General features: G+C 44.8%; 1 protein-coding gene across 6 annotated transcripts in view; it reads left to right on the forward strand.

Moving 5' to 3' along the window:
- Window positions 1-1,044: 1,044 nt before the first annotated feature.
- Napepld (N-acyl phosphatidylethanolamine phospholipase D) overlaps window positions 1,045-17,222 on the forward strand; it is a 39,420-nt gene continuing 23,242 nt past the window's right edge. The window contains exon 1 of one of the 6 annotated variants that reach the window (XM_006235908.5): window positions 1,045-2,547. In XM_006235908.5, the coding sequence (XP_006235970.1) occupies window positions 2,345-2,547 (203 nt within the window). In that variant the 5' untranslated portion in view covers window positions 1,045-2,344. Of the gene's footprint in view, window positions 2,548-2,669; window positions 2,931-15,750; window positions 16,101-16,751; window positions 16,773-17,222 lie in introns of those variants that run through there. The other 5 variants (XM_039107244.2, XM_006235910.5, NM_199381.2 and 2 more) reach the window with 5 other exon arrangements.

The following is a 17,222-nucleotide window of genomic DNA, read 5'->3' on the forward strand; positions in this document are numbered from 1 at the left end:
GTATAAACTAAACCCTTGTTTTTTGGAACACTGGTACAGTCTATGCTGGTCTGTGCTAGACTAACAAGCCATAGATATAAATTGTTCCTCCAAGCATAATTCTTGATAAATGTAATTCACTTAAACTTTCCCCTTTTAACCCTTAAAAGGACCTTCAAGGGGTTGGGGATTTAGCTCAGCGGTAGAGCACTTGCCTAGCAAGTGCAAGGCCCTGGGTTCGGTCCCCAGCTCTGAAAAAAAAAAAAAAAAAAAAAGGACCTTCAAACCCTTTCCAAATGGGACACACTGTAGATTTACTGCCATTGGTGCTCTTGAGTTGCAATTCTAAGATGCTCAAATAAACACTTTTTTTAAACTTAAAAGCTTACCTCTCTCTTTGGATAGAATATACATAAAAAAATTAGGTGAATATACTAGTTGGTTCTTCCTTAACAGGAAATGTAATATGGGAGGCTTGGTAGTGTATTAGTAAACTCAGAAAAACAAGCAAACAACAAGTGAATAAACATTTATCCCATCCATTCCCCCCACCCAGCTGTAAGATTTTCTGGTCTGATCGTGAAACTTGGAGTATGGTCTAACAGGAGGGAACTGTTGTTTTCTTAGGCATTGAAGGGACACTGGCCAGCTCAGGTGTGACAAACATGGCCAGTCTTTCCCTTCTCTCCCACTCTCCCCAGCCCCTCCCTTAAACAAAACAAAAAATGGTTAGATAACTTTCCTTAAGCTAGCCACCAAGGTCTGTTTCCTTATTTGGCCACTTCCTCCTCCTGAGGTCACCTTCCAAGGTTCAGCTATCAAAGTACTGAAGTCAGTCAAAAGCCCCCTTTAAGCTCACTTAACATACTCAATTAAAATTAACTCATCTTAACACTGGGTTCCCTATTTTACCCTTACCCTTCTAAACCTCCTCCCTTTGCCTATGGGCCACTTATCTTCTATCTCCTGTCTTGGTCTCTTATTCCTGCCCTGTGTCCCTCTGGGGCAAATACATCCTGTAGGCTGAAAGCTTGGTCTTGGGGGTGGTCTTGAGACAATCCTGTTGTCTTCTTTTTTTTTTTTTTTTTTTTTTTTTGGTTCTTTTTTTTCGGAGCTGGGGACCGAACCCAGGGCCTTGCGCTTCCTAGGTAAGCGCTCTACCACTGAGCTAAATCCCCAGCCCCCAATCCTGTTGTCTTCTTACAGGTATGAAAATGCTATTGCGGTTGTGAAACCCAGCATATTTCTTCCTAGAAGGGCCAGCTAAATGATTTAAGTATTATCGTGCCTGAAATTTATTCAAAGGGCATGAAAATGCAGACCCATTTTTTGTGTATATGAAATGTGTTCACAGTGACTGATGAATAAAGGCAAGAAATGACAGGCAAGGATGCTCAGAGGTGCACCGAAGCAGCAATTGCAGTCTGTCCTTTGGGTTTGAGTGTGTAGTGCTGTCCGCTGCCCTTTTTAAATTTGACGATGCATCCCAAGAATTATTCAGCGGCACCCAAGCGCAAAAGAGCTGTTAAGCATACTAAACTTAAAACCAGCAAAAGAAAAAAAGTTACAACTGCAAGCTACCCTGAGGAAATAAAGTATACAGTGACACAGTGTTCCTCAGTATTATATAGGTATAGTCACTCTCTAAATATATTATAGTTTGGTTTGCATATTCTTATCATATCTGTATTAATACCTGGGTTTTCTTCTTTTTTTTTCTTTTCGCCAAATCTCAGTTCTGGTCTATGACTATATCCCACCTTCAGAGTACTTTTCTTTTTAAATTGTCAACCCATCTACTTACCATCAAATTTTATATGACTTTGCAAGTTATTTCTTGGAATAATTTTAACCAGTTAAGAATTTCAGAATTGCAATTTTGTGTTTTCATCTTATCCAGAGATTTCAAAAAGCCAGACATCTAGAACATTATATGCCAAAGGCTGACGTAATTTTAAGTGTAACTGAGTACACAAGGTAGTGGAGCCATGTATACTCAGTACTTACTGTGGATATCTATAATTAGTGCCTCTGTAACCGAGCTCTTTAGTCAGATTGTCAGTGCTGTTCTACAAAGTGGGCCCTGACAGGCACATTGGTTAACCAGATTCTTCTGGTTTAGCAACTGTCTCTGGTGTCCAGGAATGAGCTCACGTGATTTGGAAGAATCGGAGCCAATATGGTCAGAGGGTTGTACAGTATCAGTTCTGTTCGCTGCGCCGACTTTACCAAGATGGCCTCGAGGCCTCTGCGCCTCCGTCCGCGGGGACAGCCATCTTGGTAAAGGCCAGGCAGCGGGTGGCGCGGGAAATGACCCGGCTGCAGCCTAGGACCGCATAGTCAGAGACGACCGCCGCCACCAAAAATGGGAAGGCGGCGCGCGCTAACCCGCTGCGTGCAGCTGTTACTGTCCTCGGCGGAGCTGGGGCGGCGGGGACGAGGGCGGCGGAACCCGGGCGTAGGGCGTGGCGGCAAAGGTAGCAGCTCCCAGGCCCGCCGGACCACAGGGCCCAGGCCCTCCGGTGAGGAGACGCAGCGCAGCGTGCGTCCGCCCGCCTTCCGCTCAAGGTGAGCCCGCCCCTCGCCCCGCCCCTGCGAGCTGGCTCCGCCCCTCGAGCCTCCTCTCCATCCGGCATCCTCGCTCAATCCCGCCCTCTAACCAGCTCCGCCCCCGCCTTCCAGCCCCGCCCCTGACACGGCCCCCCGCCCACCCGCGCAGCGCACCGCCTCCCGGGAAGCCTGAACGCCTGCGGGAGAGCCTCGGTGCTGTTATCCTGGATCCTCGCGGGAGGCGGTTCGCCGTCCGTGGTTCTCCTTCTCAGGTTTGCTCCTTCGTCCCAGTATCGGCGTGGAGCAGCCTTTCTGGGGCTGTTTGGACACCTCGTTGAAGTGCAGCGGGTTTCGAGTAGGTTTCTTGCACCCAAGCCCTGCCTCCTCCTGGAGATGCACTTGTGAGTGGCAGGCTGCTTTTGAATTATCGCACCTCTGGAGTTGCGGAGCTTGCATCTCTGTATTCGCTTACGTGAAGAGCCACCGTGTTTTTAGGCGCCTAGAGGGAAGTAGCTGTATTTGGGATTTACGATCCTACCGTTTCTGCACATTCCCGGGTTACAGCTCCACGATAGGAATACAAGTGTATCTTCATTTGGTTTTATGTAAATGAATGGGGTCCACGACTTACTCAGAGCAACTTATTTCGGTTTCATCTGTAGTATTATGCTCTGAAAAATCCATCCCCAAAGCATTATTGCCTTTTTTTCTTAAAGTAAGAGTAACTTATTTAACCACAGAATGAGCAAAAGCACGAGGTAGGATTAGAGAAGGATGGCGGAGACTTTTCTTTCTTTTTCTTTTTTCTTTTTTTGTACTGTGCTTGCTCAGCTTGATCGGCTGTTATTGATGGCGGTTCCGATGGACTCCCCTTCCCAAGAAGCGCGGTATGAACCTGGTTGTTGGGCTTTTGAGTTCAAGGTCTCCAGTGGACCTGGATGATGTGTCCTAACACTCATTCGGACCCAGAAAACATTAGGGGAATGAGAAAAGTCAGCAACCTCGAAAAAGTCTAGGATTCTTGCTTTGCGCCCTTACTGTAGGCTGCTTTATATGTTTTTACGCTGTGACTTGCATGTGTGTTTTTGGCTTAGTATGAAGTCGGAAAGTCACTCTTGCGACACACTTCTCTGAAAATTAAGAAATCATTTTTATCTTTATTAACAGATGGAGGTGTCACAGTTCTGTTTTGTCACATTGGATAGAAGTTAGTGGTAATGACATGATTTAGAAAGGAGTTACATAACGATTACCTGTATCTTACAACAGTCTGTAAATTTTTTTTTTTTTAAAAATAGTTTGATTTTTGTTGTAAGGAAATGTTAGCTCTATTAGAGGTTTAGGGCAAATATGTGTGTTTAAAGTCAGAATCTAAGAGGAATCGAGGTTTTAAAATGGGTGTAAGTCAATTGGAAATACAGCCATAATTTCAAAGATTTTATTTTGCTAACATTTTTTTTTTTTCGGAGCTGGGGACCGAACCCAGGGCCTTGCGCTTCCTAGGCAAGCGCTCTACCACTGAGCTAAATCCCCAACCCTTTGGTTATGCTTTTATTTGGTGAGTCACTCCTACCTATTTGTGTGAAAGAAGTCTTGTATTCCTTTAGCTATTTATATAGAAAGCCAAGGGGATTTTTGTGAAAATTTAGTTTATATTTTGACTTTAATTTTGTTTTCTGTATGCAGGACTGTGTGTGGTCACGCCCGTGTGTGTGTGTGTGTGTGTGTGTGTGTGTGTGCCTGTGTGTGTTTCAGTGGTGTATAGCTGTAGCTCTCGTGGGTTTTCCCATTTTCTTTCTGTGTGAGTGGGAGTGTGGCTATATGGAGTGCGAGGTCTAGGTAGGTTCTATAGATTAAGATAAACATGAGTGGGAGTGTTTTAACTGAAGCACTCACTATTAGGGAGATGAACTGTGCACATTTCTCAAAGACCATTTTCATCCTGTGAAGGCGTGTATAAAATTGACATGAAAATCAGTTCCAGTGATTTCCACTGCAAGGTTCAAGCAATCATTCTCTCTAACTCCTCCATTCCTGAACAATTTTACTGCTTTACTTGACCTGTCTTTTGAATTTAGTAACCATTTATTCTGTATTTATTTTATGAATCGACTTTCACAACAGATTATGTACGTTGTTGGGTAGCCTCAGGAACAGTCACACTCAGTCTACTGCCAACTAACCTTAAATGATGTATTATAACTTAGGCATTTTTCAAGGTACTTTTGTGTGTTTATTTTTAGTTGATCTTGTAGATATAAAACACATGACTTTATTAATACTATTCCATGGATTAAAAACCGGATTTAAAGAACCTGGGAGATTTTAACCATTGGGTACTTTGACCAATAACTCTGATTCATGTTAAACGGATGAAGCCAAGATTGCAGTGTAGGCTGCCAGTGGAATATAGGTTGCACCTTTAACCTGGATAAGAAGTTGGGAGTAGTCATTATTGTTGGCTGTGGAGGCAGGGGACTGGATTCAAAAGCCTGACTGAAAAACAGTTCTTAATATTGAATGTGGGAGCGCATGCTCACAGTCCCAGCATGTAGGTGAAAGACAGGATAGGGAATGTAAGTAGGAGGCTGGTCTAGCCAGAAAGTTCTACATAGAAAGTTCCAGGCCAATTTGGGATATCTAGCAAAACTGTCCGAGAAAAAGAAGGGGAGAAAGGAAGAATGGCTTCTGCCTGGCATGTTGGAACAACCTTATCAGAGCAGGTCTGTAGCTGGAACCTTCCCATATTAACATCCTGGTCAGATAAAAAAAATGTCTGAGGAATTCGAGTGACTTTGTAACCCCCTGCAGTTAGAAGGATGAAGTTATGACATCAGCAGTCCTTCAGACTGCTCGCTTGTTTGTTTTGCTGTCAGACCCTTGACCTGCAGCTATTAGAGGACCACGGTAATTTGTTTCGGAGGTTATTTTCTGTGTTTGAAGCCCCTTGCTCAATCAACAAAGATACTTGTTCCTGTTTTAAGTGTGGCTTTTAGCTTGCTTAGAGAGCTCACTGAAAAGCCAAGCTTCCCCTAGTCTATGGTAGTTAAAGTAACTGATAGACGATTCAAGAGTTTCTGGTCCTTCTTCTTCTTCTTCTTCTTCTTCTTCTTCTTCTTCTTCTTCTTCTTCTTCTTCTTCTTCTTCTTCTTCTTCTTCTTCTTCTTCTTCTTCTTCCTCCTCCTCCTCCTCCTCCTCCTCCTCATCCTCATCCTCATCCTCCCCCTCCTCCTCCTCTTCCTCCTTCTTCATTTAAACTAAACAAAGCCTTGAACTTGAGATAGAGCGTGTTGTTTCTCTTCCTGAGGGGACCGTGCTCTCTCTGTGCCCTGCTAAGGATTTTGAGGTGAGATGTGATCTTAATTATCCCAGGATAATTAAGGGGAGCGCATGGCTAATAGACAGTCTAGACTCCTCCAGCCAGATGCAGACCCTGGGAACATCATATAACTCTGTGGCCTGACTCGCTTTGTCTGTAAGGAGGTCACGCATGTGTTGACTTTTGTCCTGGGATAGATATTCTGCTCCTCTCAGGGAAGCTTAGCTTACCGTGAGCTCTCAGAACTGTGCTCTTACCTTTGCAGAGGCGATGCCCTTCTGATACTGCTGAGGGGCTGTTGATTCCCCAGTGCTGGCTTGGCGTCCATGTGAACGCTGGTCTATGTGGGGTTAATGCCGGTGCACATACATGGTGCACCCTTCCAGGGAAGAATTCTGACCTGATAAACTTCCGCTGTTCTTAGCACATCCTCTTGGCTAAGCATTAGCCTGGTTGTCCACAGCTTTGTAATTTGTTTTTGCAGGGCCGTTCGGATACTTTCAAGTCATATTTTCAGTCAGCGTTTTGCCTTTAGTATTACTGCCGCACTTCTGTAAGTTTTGTTGGCTACAAGAATGCATTTTTGTGTCCCTGACGAGTAGGCCTTGGCAGTCAAAGGAGCAGGAATCCCCAGGATGTAGGCCTGGAAATGGGAATATTGGGAAGTTCCCCAAAACTGTACATACGGGTCCCCTGTCTATCTGGAGATGTCTCTTTCTAGAAGGATAAAATGCAGGCTGAATTTACACCTCCTTTTCAAAGAAAGGAAAGTATGTTCAAGGCACCATGTATACATTTTCATTTCATATACCTGAGATAGAGTCGTTTTTAAAAAATATTTTATTTATTTATTATATGTATATATGTATGTATGTATGCATGTATGTGAGTACACTGTGCTGTCTTCAGACACACCAGAAGAGGGCATCAGATCCCATTACAGATGGTTGTGAGCCACCATGTGGTTTCTGGGAATTGAACTCAGGACCTCTGGAAGAGCAGTCAGTGCTCTTAACCTCCGAACCATCTCTCCAGGCCCTGAAATAGAATTTTATTATTAATTTGATAATTAATCTTATTGATTATCTGTTGATTTTTTGTGTGTAATTCCAAGTTAGAACAATTAAGTAATTCAAGCAGAGCAATTTGAAAACCATGTGAGATTAAAGGAGTAATTTTTTTCAAGGAACTAGTGCTTATGGAGTGCCTACTAATAGCTTCTTATTTAGAAAAGAAAAAAAAAACCCACATTGTTGAAAGCAAAATAAGGTAGGGCCGTGGTAGTGCATGCTTTTAGTCCGAGCACTTGGGAGGCAGAGGGAGGTAGATCTCTGAGTTTGTGGCCAGGCAAGTTCTAGGACAGCCAGGACTACACAGACACCCTGTCTCAAAAAAAAAAAAAAAAAAAAAAAAAAAAAAAAAAAAAAAAGCTAACCTGTCTCTGTGTCAGTGCTAGTAGTTTTAATTTTTGGACTGTGGATTGTACTTACCTGTTAAAGGTAACTCATTGGAGTTTTCCTTGTAGCTTGGGCTTGATTAGTGGAACCCATGGGTTGGGTCCTGAGACTCAAGTGTTACTTTTTGACTTCATGCAAGCCCTACCTTTCATTGTTCTTTTAGCCGCTCTCATAACTTTCCTCTTACGACGGCTGTATTGGACGGGACTGGTATTGGGGCAGTTTGGATCATTGGTTAATTATGTTTCTTCTACATGTGGAAAAAGTACAGGGTGTGGGCTCCACATGGCTTCACGCAGCGAGATGCAGGAGGAATCTGGACACTGATTTCCTTTTCCTTAGGGAGACGACCCGGACTTATGGCTATATCGGATTGATCAGAGTCTGACCAGCATGGCTATCCCTTGCTGGAAGGCTGGCGTTATACCCTAAGCCAGTCAAGGAGGGCTGGATTTCATGGTGGATCTCTTTATCTCTTACAGCTGTAGACTCCACCCCCCTAGCCATCATACCTTCTCCAGGCAGTGGGGGTGCCGTTTGTAGACTTGAGTCTCTTTGCCCTTTACTAATGCTTCTCTTTTTATTTGGTTTCCAGCCGCTGTTCTAATTAAGCCCTGGGCTTCATTTGTTCATTCCACAAGTATTTGTTCAACACTTAGCGCTCGTGCGTTGACTGCTAGGTATTGTCGTATGACAGATTGTATTTTTTCCCCCTTGGCTTGGCTCCCTGGGAGCCGAGCCAAAGTAGAGACTCAAGTGAATAGAATATGAGTCTGTGACTTATCAACTTTATAAGTGGCAAGATCGTCTTCCCTGTCCAGTACTGCAAACAGTCTATCTCAGGATTATGGCACTGATTGGCAGAAGAGAAGATTCATGCCAACCTAGCCTAAATTCTAGAATATCAGAGAGAGACCCTTGGGACCTTCCCAAATGCCTGAAGCCCTTTGTGCTGATGATTGATGACTTAAAGTACAGAGGTGGCTCTCAGCCTTGACCCCTGAACACTGCATCAGCACCAGCCGTGGGTCTCCCCTTCAGAGGTTTCTCTCAGCAGCCTCAGGCGCGGTGTAAAATCGTCCCTCTTAGTTCTGACGCGGGCTCAGCATGGGGGCAGGCATGAGGCTGTGTCCTGAGCTGGACAAGAACTGCTGAGAAGGCTCATCAGTCACACGCTAGAGATCAGATCAGAGCAGCTTGGCTTGACGGTTGAGAGGAGCTGGGACTGGTGAGATAAGTGATCTTTGAAGAGGCAGACACTGAGATGCTGTAGGGATGTGATTTATCTGGAGCTGGCCTCGCTTGCCTTGTTGTCCCCTTGTGGGCGTTCTGGCTGGGGCTCCGAACCCTACTGGTCCATGGCGGGGATTGGAGGCTTGCAGCCTTTGCTGAGGGAACCGAAAGGACTGGGTAGAGAGAGTTATTACTATTTTCAAAACCAAGAGGCTCTCCGGGCTTCTGAGAGGTTCCATGTGAACCCAGAAGGATCTGGAATTGGTAAGAATCTCGGATGTGGTGGCCTTACTTTGAAGGCTTGTGTGAATTCTGAGAACATCAAGACCTTTCTGTTAATCAGAAATAAAAGTGAGGACTCATTCCTGAGTCAATTCCATTTCCTTTTATTTTTCCCATTATCTTTAGTTCACATATATCAGTGTTTTAGGGTGTAATAAAAATGTCAGTTTATAGTTATTGAAGGTTTCCTCTGTGCCGGATACTGGACTAAGAGTCGTAAAACCAAAGCATAGAAAGAAATATCGGTGGCAACGTTTGGAAGCATTTGTTTCTAAATATTTGTGAAATGTTTGTGATTTTTTTTTTCCTGACAGTCAAGTTTAGTATATTTTAATTATGTTTTTAAAAATGCTTTTATAATTTACTATGTGCTTCCTGTTCATTAAGAGAGTATACTGAGTTGAACTTGAGCATCTCAAACCTCCTTTGAACCCCGAGGCTTTATTAGTTGACCTGAAACTGCAGCCTCCACATCTTCGTCGAAAAGGCTGGGGACGGGTGAGCCCAAGGTCTGACCTGGGCCTGCTTTCCTTGTACAAATCTCTGCTGTTTGTGTTCCTTCCTGCACCTCTTTCTTTTGAAGGATGTGACACCATGGGATCTTGAGCAGCATAGTAAGCCCGCCATTGTGCCGTCTCATGTCTGATTCAGGGCTCCAGCCACTGGGAGTGATTGCTATGCTTTATATCCTACCTCCCACGTCCAGCACATGTCAAGTCCCTTGTTGGCCATACATTCAGGAGGTTCCGAGTCTTTCTAGCGTCACGTGACCATCAGTGTGAGCTACTTATACTTTCCATGTGAGGATTCCTCACGGCTCTGTGAGCTTGGGTCACTGGTCTCAGAAATGCTTTATTCTAAAGTCTATCATTTTCATCCTCAAAGCTGACCTTTGAGCACGATCTGGAACAAGCTAGCATCGGTATGGCTGCTGGGGTTGGAGCCCCCACCCTGACCCTATTCTCCCTTCCCCCTGTACCTGGAAAACTAGACTAGAAGAACAGTGTCATTCAAACAGTGTAACATGACTTGACAGGTATTGTAGCCGTCACTCTCTACTTAGATCTTAGTGTCTGTGTCCCATTTGTCATACAGTCTCTATACAGTCTCTTCAGAGATACCGTCTCATGCCCTGAAGTACCACTGGCCTATGTTTAACCCTGTAACACCACACTTCCAAGAACTGTTCTCAGATAAAAGTACTCTGTGAGGCTCTTTCAGTCAACTCAGGGAAAGTGGCTGTTCAGAGAGCTTCCTTCCAGGGTTTGGAATGGGAGGGGCTGGTTAGGGCAAGCCCAGTTAGAGGAGACAGGTACTAGCAGCAAAGTTAGGGGACTTTCTAAAGGCTGCAGATTTCAGTACTACCAAAATTGGAGCACTCACCAAAGTTGGAGCACTCACCAAAGTTGGAACACTCAACTAAAGTTGGAGCACTTACCAAAGTGGGAGCCCTCACCCAAGTGGGAGCACTCACCAAAGTGGGAGCACTCACCAAAGTGAGAGCACTCACCAAAGTGGCAGCAGTTACCAAAGTGGGAGCCCTCACCCAAGTGGGAGCACTCACCAAAGTTGGAAGCACTCACCAAAGTGAGAGCACTCACCAAAGTGGCAGCACTTACCAAAGTGGAAGCATTCACCAAAGTGGGAGCACTCACCAAAGTGGGAGCACTCAGCAAAGCAGAAGCATTCACCAAAGTGGGAGCACTCAGCAAAGTAGAAGCACTCAGCAAAGTGGGAGCACTCACCAAAGTGGGAGAACTCACCAAAGTTGGAAGCACTCACCAAAAAGTTGGAAGCACTCACCAAAAAGTTGGAAGCACTCACCAAAGTTGGAAGCACTCACCAAAGTTGGAAGCACTCACCAAAGTTGGAAGCACTCACCAAAGTTGGAAGCACTCACCAAAGTTGGAAGCACTCACCAAAGTGGGAGCACTCACCAAAGTGGGAGCACTCACCAAAGTGGGAGCACTCACCAAAGTGGCAGCACTCACCAAAGTGGAACTGAGCTGTTCACTGCTCTCTTTTTTTCCCACAGGAGTTACAGTGACACCGGTCTCCATTTCTTTTTGTTATGGGATGCATTTGCACAGAAAGTTTTCTTTTAGTGTAGTTATGACAGAGTCAGCACAGGAAAAAGGATAGCCACATTTTGGAACCACAGTTTTGTTAAAGCATTGGCTTAAGGAACAGTGAAGGAAACTTTGAGGTCATTAGGGTATGTTAAGCTTGGTTTCAAGTTACACCTAGTGTCTTCCCTGCCTCATCACCAACCTCTTTAGTCATGTAATTCTGTATAGCATTTAGACATTATTACTACCAGGAACAAATCTACATTTTGTGGCTAGTTTTATTTAAAGTATTAAAGAAGGGGTAAACAGGAATTTACCTGGAAATTCAGGAAACATTTTTTGCCTGTTTTCTAAATTTGTCATAACATCATCCTGAATTAGCCACGTGTGTTCAGTTAAGTGGTATTTTACACGCTGTTTTTTGTGTGTATGAGTGTCTTGCCTGCATGGACCTATGTGAACTATGTTCATGCCTCGTGCTCAAGGAGGTCAGAAGAGGGTGTGGGAGCCCATGGTGCTGGCGTTAAGGATGGTTGTGAACCACTCTCTGGGTGTGGGTGCCATACCTGAGTCCTCTGTAAGAGCAGCAAGTGCCCCTAGCTCTCGGGGGTTACATTAAAGGAGAAACTTGTAGAGGAGCCGTCTAGAGTGTCTGTATAGTCTAGTGACTTGTAGTTGTCCATGAGGTGACTTTTAATTCAATATGCTGAAGTAGTCTTATAGTTAAGAGTATTTAAAGCCTTTGGCAGTGTGCAGACAGGACACCCGTTGTCAGGGCAGCTGCTTTCCAAGACTCCTTTTGCAAAGAAAAAGTGTTCTCAAGTTTGTATTTTAAAGAGTTAAATAATGTTTTGTATTTATTCCTCTCAGAATTTACTCTTAAATCTAACATACTTTCGTTTAACATTCCATCGTCAAGTAATTTGTGTTCAAGTAATTTTTTTTGTCAATAATTAGAATTTTATGAGACAAATTTGAGTTTTTTAAAATACAATCAAATACTATGATATTATTAAGGCGTAAGGAAACAAATATTGTCATTTTTTACATAAAATTATCAAGGAAGGAATAGAAGAATTTCAGCAGTGTAGGTTTTTAAATTTGTCTTACTACATTTTGAGATTGTCTTTCATCTAAGAAGCATCTTGATCTTGCTTGTATCTTACATTTTTTCACTCTTTTACTAAATATAGATTAACTGTGGGTCTGCATTCCGTCCCACGGTTGGCTGCAGCAGCTGGGGAGGTGAAACAGGGAACTTGCCGATTCTTATCCTAAAGCTGCCACTGGGCTTCTGGGAAACGCCGAGACACTGCTCAGGGGATGGGAAAACGCAGGCCGAGGTGTAGGAAGCAGAAGCTGATGTGCCCTGACTCCTGGGCATCCAGTCACCATTAGAAAACCGCACAGAGAAGTCTGGAACGAAGTGTCGGGGTCCACAGACCCGTGAGGAGGCCGGGACCGTTGGGGGCCCGCAGGCTGAGGACAGCGTCTAGCCCTCCAGTGGGGAGCTCGCGTTTAGCTCATCTATGATTGTGCTTAGTTTAGCTGGAAGCCAGAGCCTTTCTGCGGGAGACCTCCGTTATGGCGTCATGGTCAAAGAAAGGCCTGCTCCATGCTCCCTATGGCGGCTCCTGATGAAAGACAGTCCTCAGTTCCAAACTGTTTGCTGGCTGTGGAAACAGATGTGTACCAACTTCTCAGGTGGAACAGACAACGTATTAAATACATTTTGCAGAAAGGAATGTCGGGGAATGGGAGCTTATTGGCTAAGGGCTCAGGGCCTCTGGTTACCTCAACAGCATGGAGAACACTGTTCTGACCCTACGGGACCACAGGTCATGTTTCCTTATGTGACACGTGTTCCAGGCCAGGAGTCCGGCAGGAAGCAGGGAGCTACTTACCGTCTCAGGTGTGTACCCCAGAGTTTCCAGGGACTCACACCGGCTCTACCTTACTAAGTTTGTTTCCTGGCAAGGTCTTCTGTCCCACAGATAACAATCCGTGTTTGGCACTTCAGAGTATTAACCCATGGTGTTATTACTCATTTTAGTACTGCAAAGAGAACCCGATGTTTAAAACAAGGAGCCCGGGTTCTTGTCTCTTACTAAGTTACTGCTTGGCAGAAGTATAGATGCATGATATACATTATATATACATATATATATGTATATATATCATATATATACATATTCAAATGTCTATTTAATATTTATTATAAATTATATATTAATCTTGTTGCTTCTAATATATATTAAATAATAAACAAGATAATATATGTATTACTTATGCAGTAAAATATCTATCATTATGTAATTATTTAATTCACTAATGACCTTCACACAGAACATTCTCCTTTTGTTATACGGCCTAGTTCCCAGGCTTGGGCATATTCACCCTCACAGCACCGTTTTCCATGTCTATAGGTGTCCCTCGTGGCGTCTTACAGAATTTCAGGGTGGGTAGAATTCATTTGACTCTCCGAAGTCTTTCTTAGACCTTTCGGGGAACTGGGACGCTGTTATTTTTAACCTGTGCTACCTAGCATTGTAGTGACAGGAGCCTTCTCTTCCAATAAAGATAAGGTGAACAGATATAAGACTTTGTTCAGTCTGACAGCTGGGTATCGTCCAGATGGAGCACCAGTGCAACTCTTGTGTGCCAGCCACTCGGCATTTATAAAATGTCTGTCGTAGGAATTCTAATCTGCTGCGTCCTGATTTATGCGAAGGTTGAAGCCCCAAACATTCGTGGTGCTGTTGTGATTTTTTTTTTCCCTCTCACTTTTCAAATGGTAAAGCGGTACATTGAATTCCAGGGAGCTGGCCGGTCTTCAGTTCAAATGCATGGAACAATTCTGACATGGAGGAGTCTTGTGTTTAGAACGGGTTTATTTACCCATTTTGTACTTGGATGGTCTGTTTTCACCCAGTGTCATGGTTAGAGGGCCTGAGTCCTTCAGCCGTTAAAGAAACAGTTAATATTCAGCATACTTGGTGGTCACAGTATGGAACTGTCGTCTTTTTTTTTGTAACAGATTTGTGTTTGAAAAGCTCAGGGGCGGAACTCTTCAGTACACAGAGCTCATCTCTAGTGTTCATGTCATTTCCTCTCGTGTTGCCCTCTGTGAGACTGTTGCTATAGACACAAAGAACGACCAGAAGGCAGCAGTTGGTGAGTGAGAGGCCCACTCCTGTGACTCAGCTCTCAGGCAGGCTCTGTGTGTCTCCATGACATTAGGCCCAGGTGGTTGCTTTTCATGTCCACTGAATGGCCTTTCAGGCATTGCCTCCAAAACCTTTCCAGGTTGTCCCAGTTCGGTTCTCCTCACGTTTCCCCTCCTGCTCATTCTTTCACAGAGATTGCGTGCATTTGGTCATCATCAGCGTCACATGACATCATGGAAATACTAGAGAACTCTGACTACTAGTTTTCATGCACACACAACCCCCTCCTCCCCCGCCTCCCAATCGAACAGACGCTAGGAAATCATGTAAAATTCCTGAGGAGGCATTTGGTGGCCTTGAGGTGGGAATTGAGACATCTGAGAATCAGGGTGAGGGCTGCTGTTTGGGGACAGGGCAGTGTGAGCAGGGTCAGAAGCCTAAGCCTTTCTGTCCCCCCCCCCCCCCCCCCGGAGCTGGGGACCGAACCCAGGGCCTTGCGCTTCCTAGGCAAGCACTCTACCACTGAGCTAAATCCCCAACCGCCTAAGCCTTTCTGAACCACTCGGCTGCTGACTTTTGCAGGAGAAACCCTTGGGGCTTCTCTCTTGCATGAGATTTGCTTATGGCAGACCAACTCTGAAGAGAGAGAGAGAGAGAGAGAGAGAGAGAGAGAGAGAGAGAGAGAGTATGTGTGTGTTTGTAGAGGGGTCACGGGAGTGTAAAGCGAGGATGGTCATTTGGTGTGCAGACTTTTTCTATAGATGGCTCAGGAGTAAGTGAGGCAGGGGTGGGAAAAGGAGTAGGCCCCAGGGAAACCACCCTGCAGACAGACAGACGTCACTCTGTCCCCTCACTGCCACTCTGAGCACCCAAGTAGCAGCTCGAATCCCACAATTATCCATTTCCGTCAGGTGCATTGGCTTTCGTACTTGGAATCTTGCTTCCCTGTGACGTCAGACCCGATTTCCCATCCAGCAGGTCAGGAGTCTGCCTTGCCTGGGGTGCCACCAGGTCCGACCGCTTCCACCTGACTACCTCATACCTAAAGTTTCCAGCCATCCAAATGCTTTCTCACCTCTTCAGTGTCTTCATTGATCCTCGGATTTACTCTAATGATTGTTTTTCTCATCACCGTTGTCTCATTCTCTATTGATTGGACTATCTGCTTGTGAGGACTTCAGTTAAAAACGGGAGATGATGACACCTAACTTCAGGGCTTCCTGAGAACCTTAATTTAAATGAAATGGAAGAACCTGCAGCGCTTTGCTGTTGCTGGGTAGTCCGGTCTTCTCTTTCTATTCAGTAATCCATCTCCTTGGTGCTAGGGTTGGTTTTTGTTTGTTTTTGTTTGAGACAGTCTCTGGCTGTCCAGGAATTCGTTCTGTAGGCTAGGCTGGCTTTGAACCTGCAGAGATCTACTTGTTTCTGCCTCTTGAGTGCTGGGATTCAAGTTGGCATCACCACACCCAGCCCCCTGGTTCAGGTTTCTAGACCTTTTAACGGAGGCACCTCACCCAGAACGCTTTAAGCTTTAGAACATACGGAGTTTAGACGTTCGGTCAGGTAACCAGGTTAGAGAGAAAAGGACTAGCATTAGGTGTGTACGCTTAACGTCCAATATATCATCTAGTCCTTTGAAACCTCCCCAGGGCAGGTAGGTATTTACAGATGTGAAGCCTGGGCGCCTCCTCCCAGCTGCCAGCAACTCCCCCAGAGAGCAGTGGCTGACAACAGTGGTGTTTGGGTTTTTGTTAGCTCTGGTTTCTTTTCTCCAGCGGCTATTCTCCAGATGGCTGAGTATTTACCCTCATATTAGAGAAAGAAGTCGGGGAGCGTGTACATGTTCCTCCGAGGTTTGTGTTCTTTCTCCTTCTTTCTCGGACACCATTGTATTTCATCACCCCATAGCCAGGAAACACTTGGGTTTCTGTTATTTGTGCCTCATTTTATTTTATTTTATTTTTTTTATTTTTTTATTTATTTTTTTTTTTTTGCTTCTTTTTTTCAGAGCTGGGGACCGAACCCAGGGCCTTGAGCTTCCTAGGTAAGCGCTCTACCACTGAGCTAAATCCTCAGCCCCAATGAAATGAGACAAGGTCCATCTCTCACCTTATTAGTCACCGTCTTCGGAAACACCAGAAGAGGGTATCAGATTCCATTACAGATGGTTATGAACCACCATGTGGTTGCTGGGAATTGAACTCAGGACCTCTGGAAGAGCAGTCGGGTGCTCTTAACCGCTGAGCCATCTCTCCAGCCCCATTGTGCCTCATTTTAAATAGGGTTATACAGTGTGTACTTATCTATGTGTTGATTCTAAACCAATTAGAAAGCAAATGTTTGTTTGCTTATATAATCAATAGGAAGGAAATGAAGTTCTACATAGCGGGTAACTTTGTATTTTTAATGTATTATTTTCCAGTTCTGAGTGTCTTTGGTCCTGCATGATCATGATCAACGGTTTTAGTGTTTTGACTGTGGGTAATGGTAGTACCCGTCAGTGGTAGCATATGAGGCTGAGTCTCCAGTGACTTCATTGGCTTAGGCTGTTCAGTCTTCTCAGCAACCTCGGGAGTCAATGATATCTTTATCTTTATTTTATAGATGGGAAAATCAAGGTGAAGAAAAGGAGGGACATTTACTCACAGCCAGGAAGGAGACTTTAGTGTCTTGGCATTTTTAAGTCAAAATTACTTAGAATTTATGTCGTTGCTAGGTGAGTTGATGTGCCGTCTCCTTCCTTGGCGGGTGACCTCATCTGCATTCTCTAGGGGACTGGGTTGCAGGTTGTTGTTGTAAGTATAAAGTGACCACGCTTAGCAGGGTGTATGCAAGTCACTTGAGTCACTGAGGCAGCTTTAAGAAACCAAGCTGGTTTTACTTTATTGTTAACAGTGGTAGTTATGCAAATATGGATGTGGAAAAGTGCCCAGGTTGCTTCTTGGCTTTGTTTTTCTGTGACATGGGCCTGAGGGAAGCAGTTTAAGAAGAGCGAGTACTTGTTGTGAATCACGAGGTGTTGGTCCTTGGTAGAGGGTTCCACACGCCTGTGGGGAGGCTGACATCATGGCCAGAGGGTATGTTGGAGCAGAGGAGGCTAGGCAGAGGTTGGCGCATGCTCCCCTTCCCAGGGTGCATTCCTTCTTACTCACTTTGTCCCAGCAGG

The sequence above is a fragment of the Rattus norvegicus genome, chromosome 4 (assembly GCF_036323735.1).
Source record: "Rattus norvegicus strain BN/NHsdMcwi chromosome 4, GRCr8, whole genome shotgun sequence".
Taxonomy (NCBI): Eukaryota; Metazoa; Chordata; class Mammalia; order Rodentia; family Muridae; genus Rattus; species Rattus norvegicus.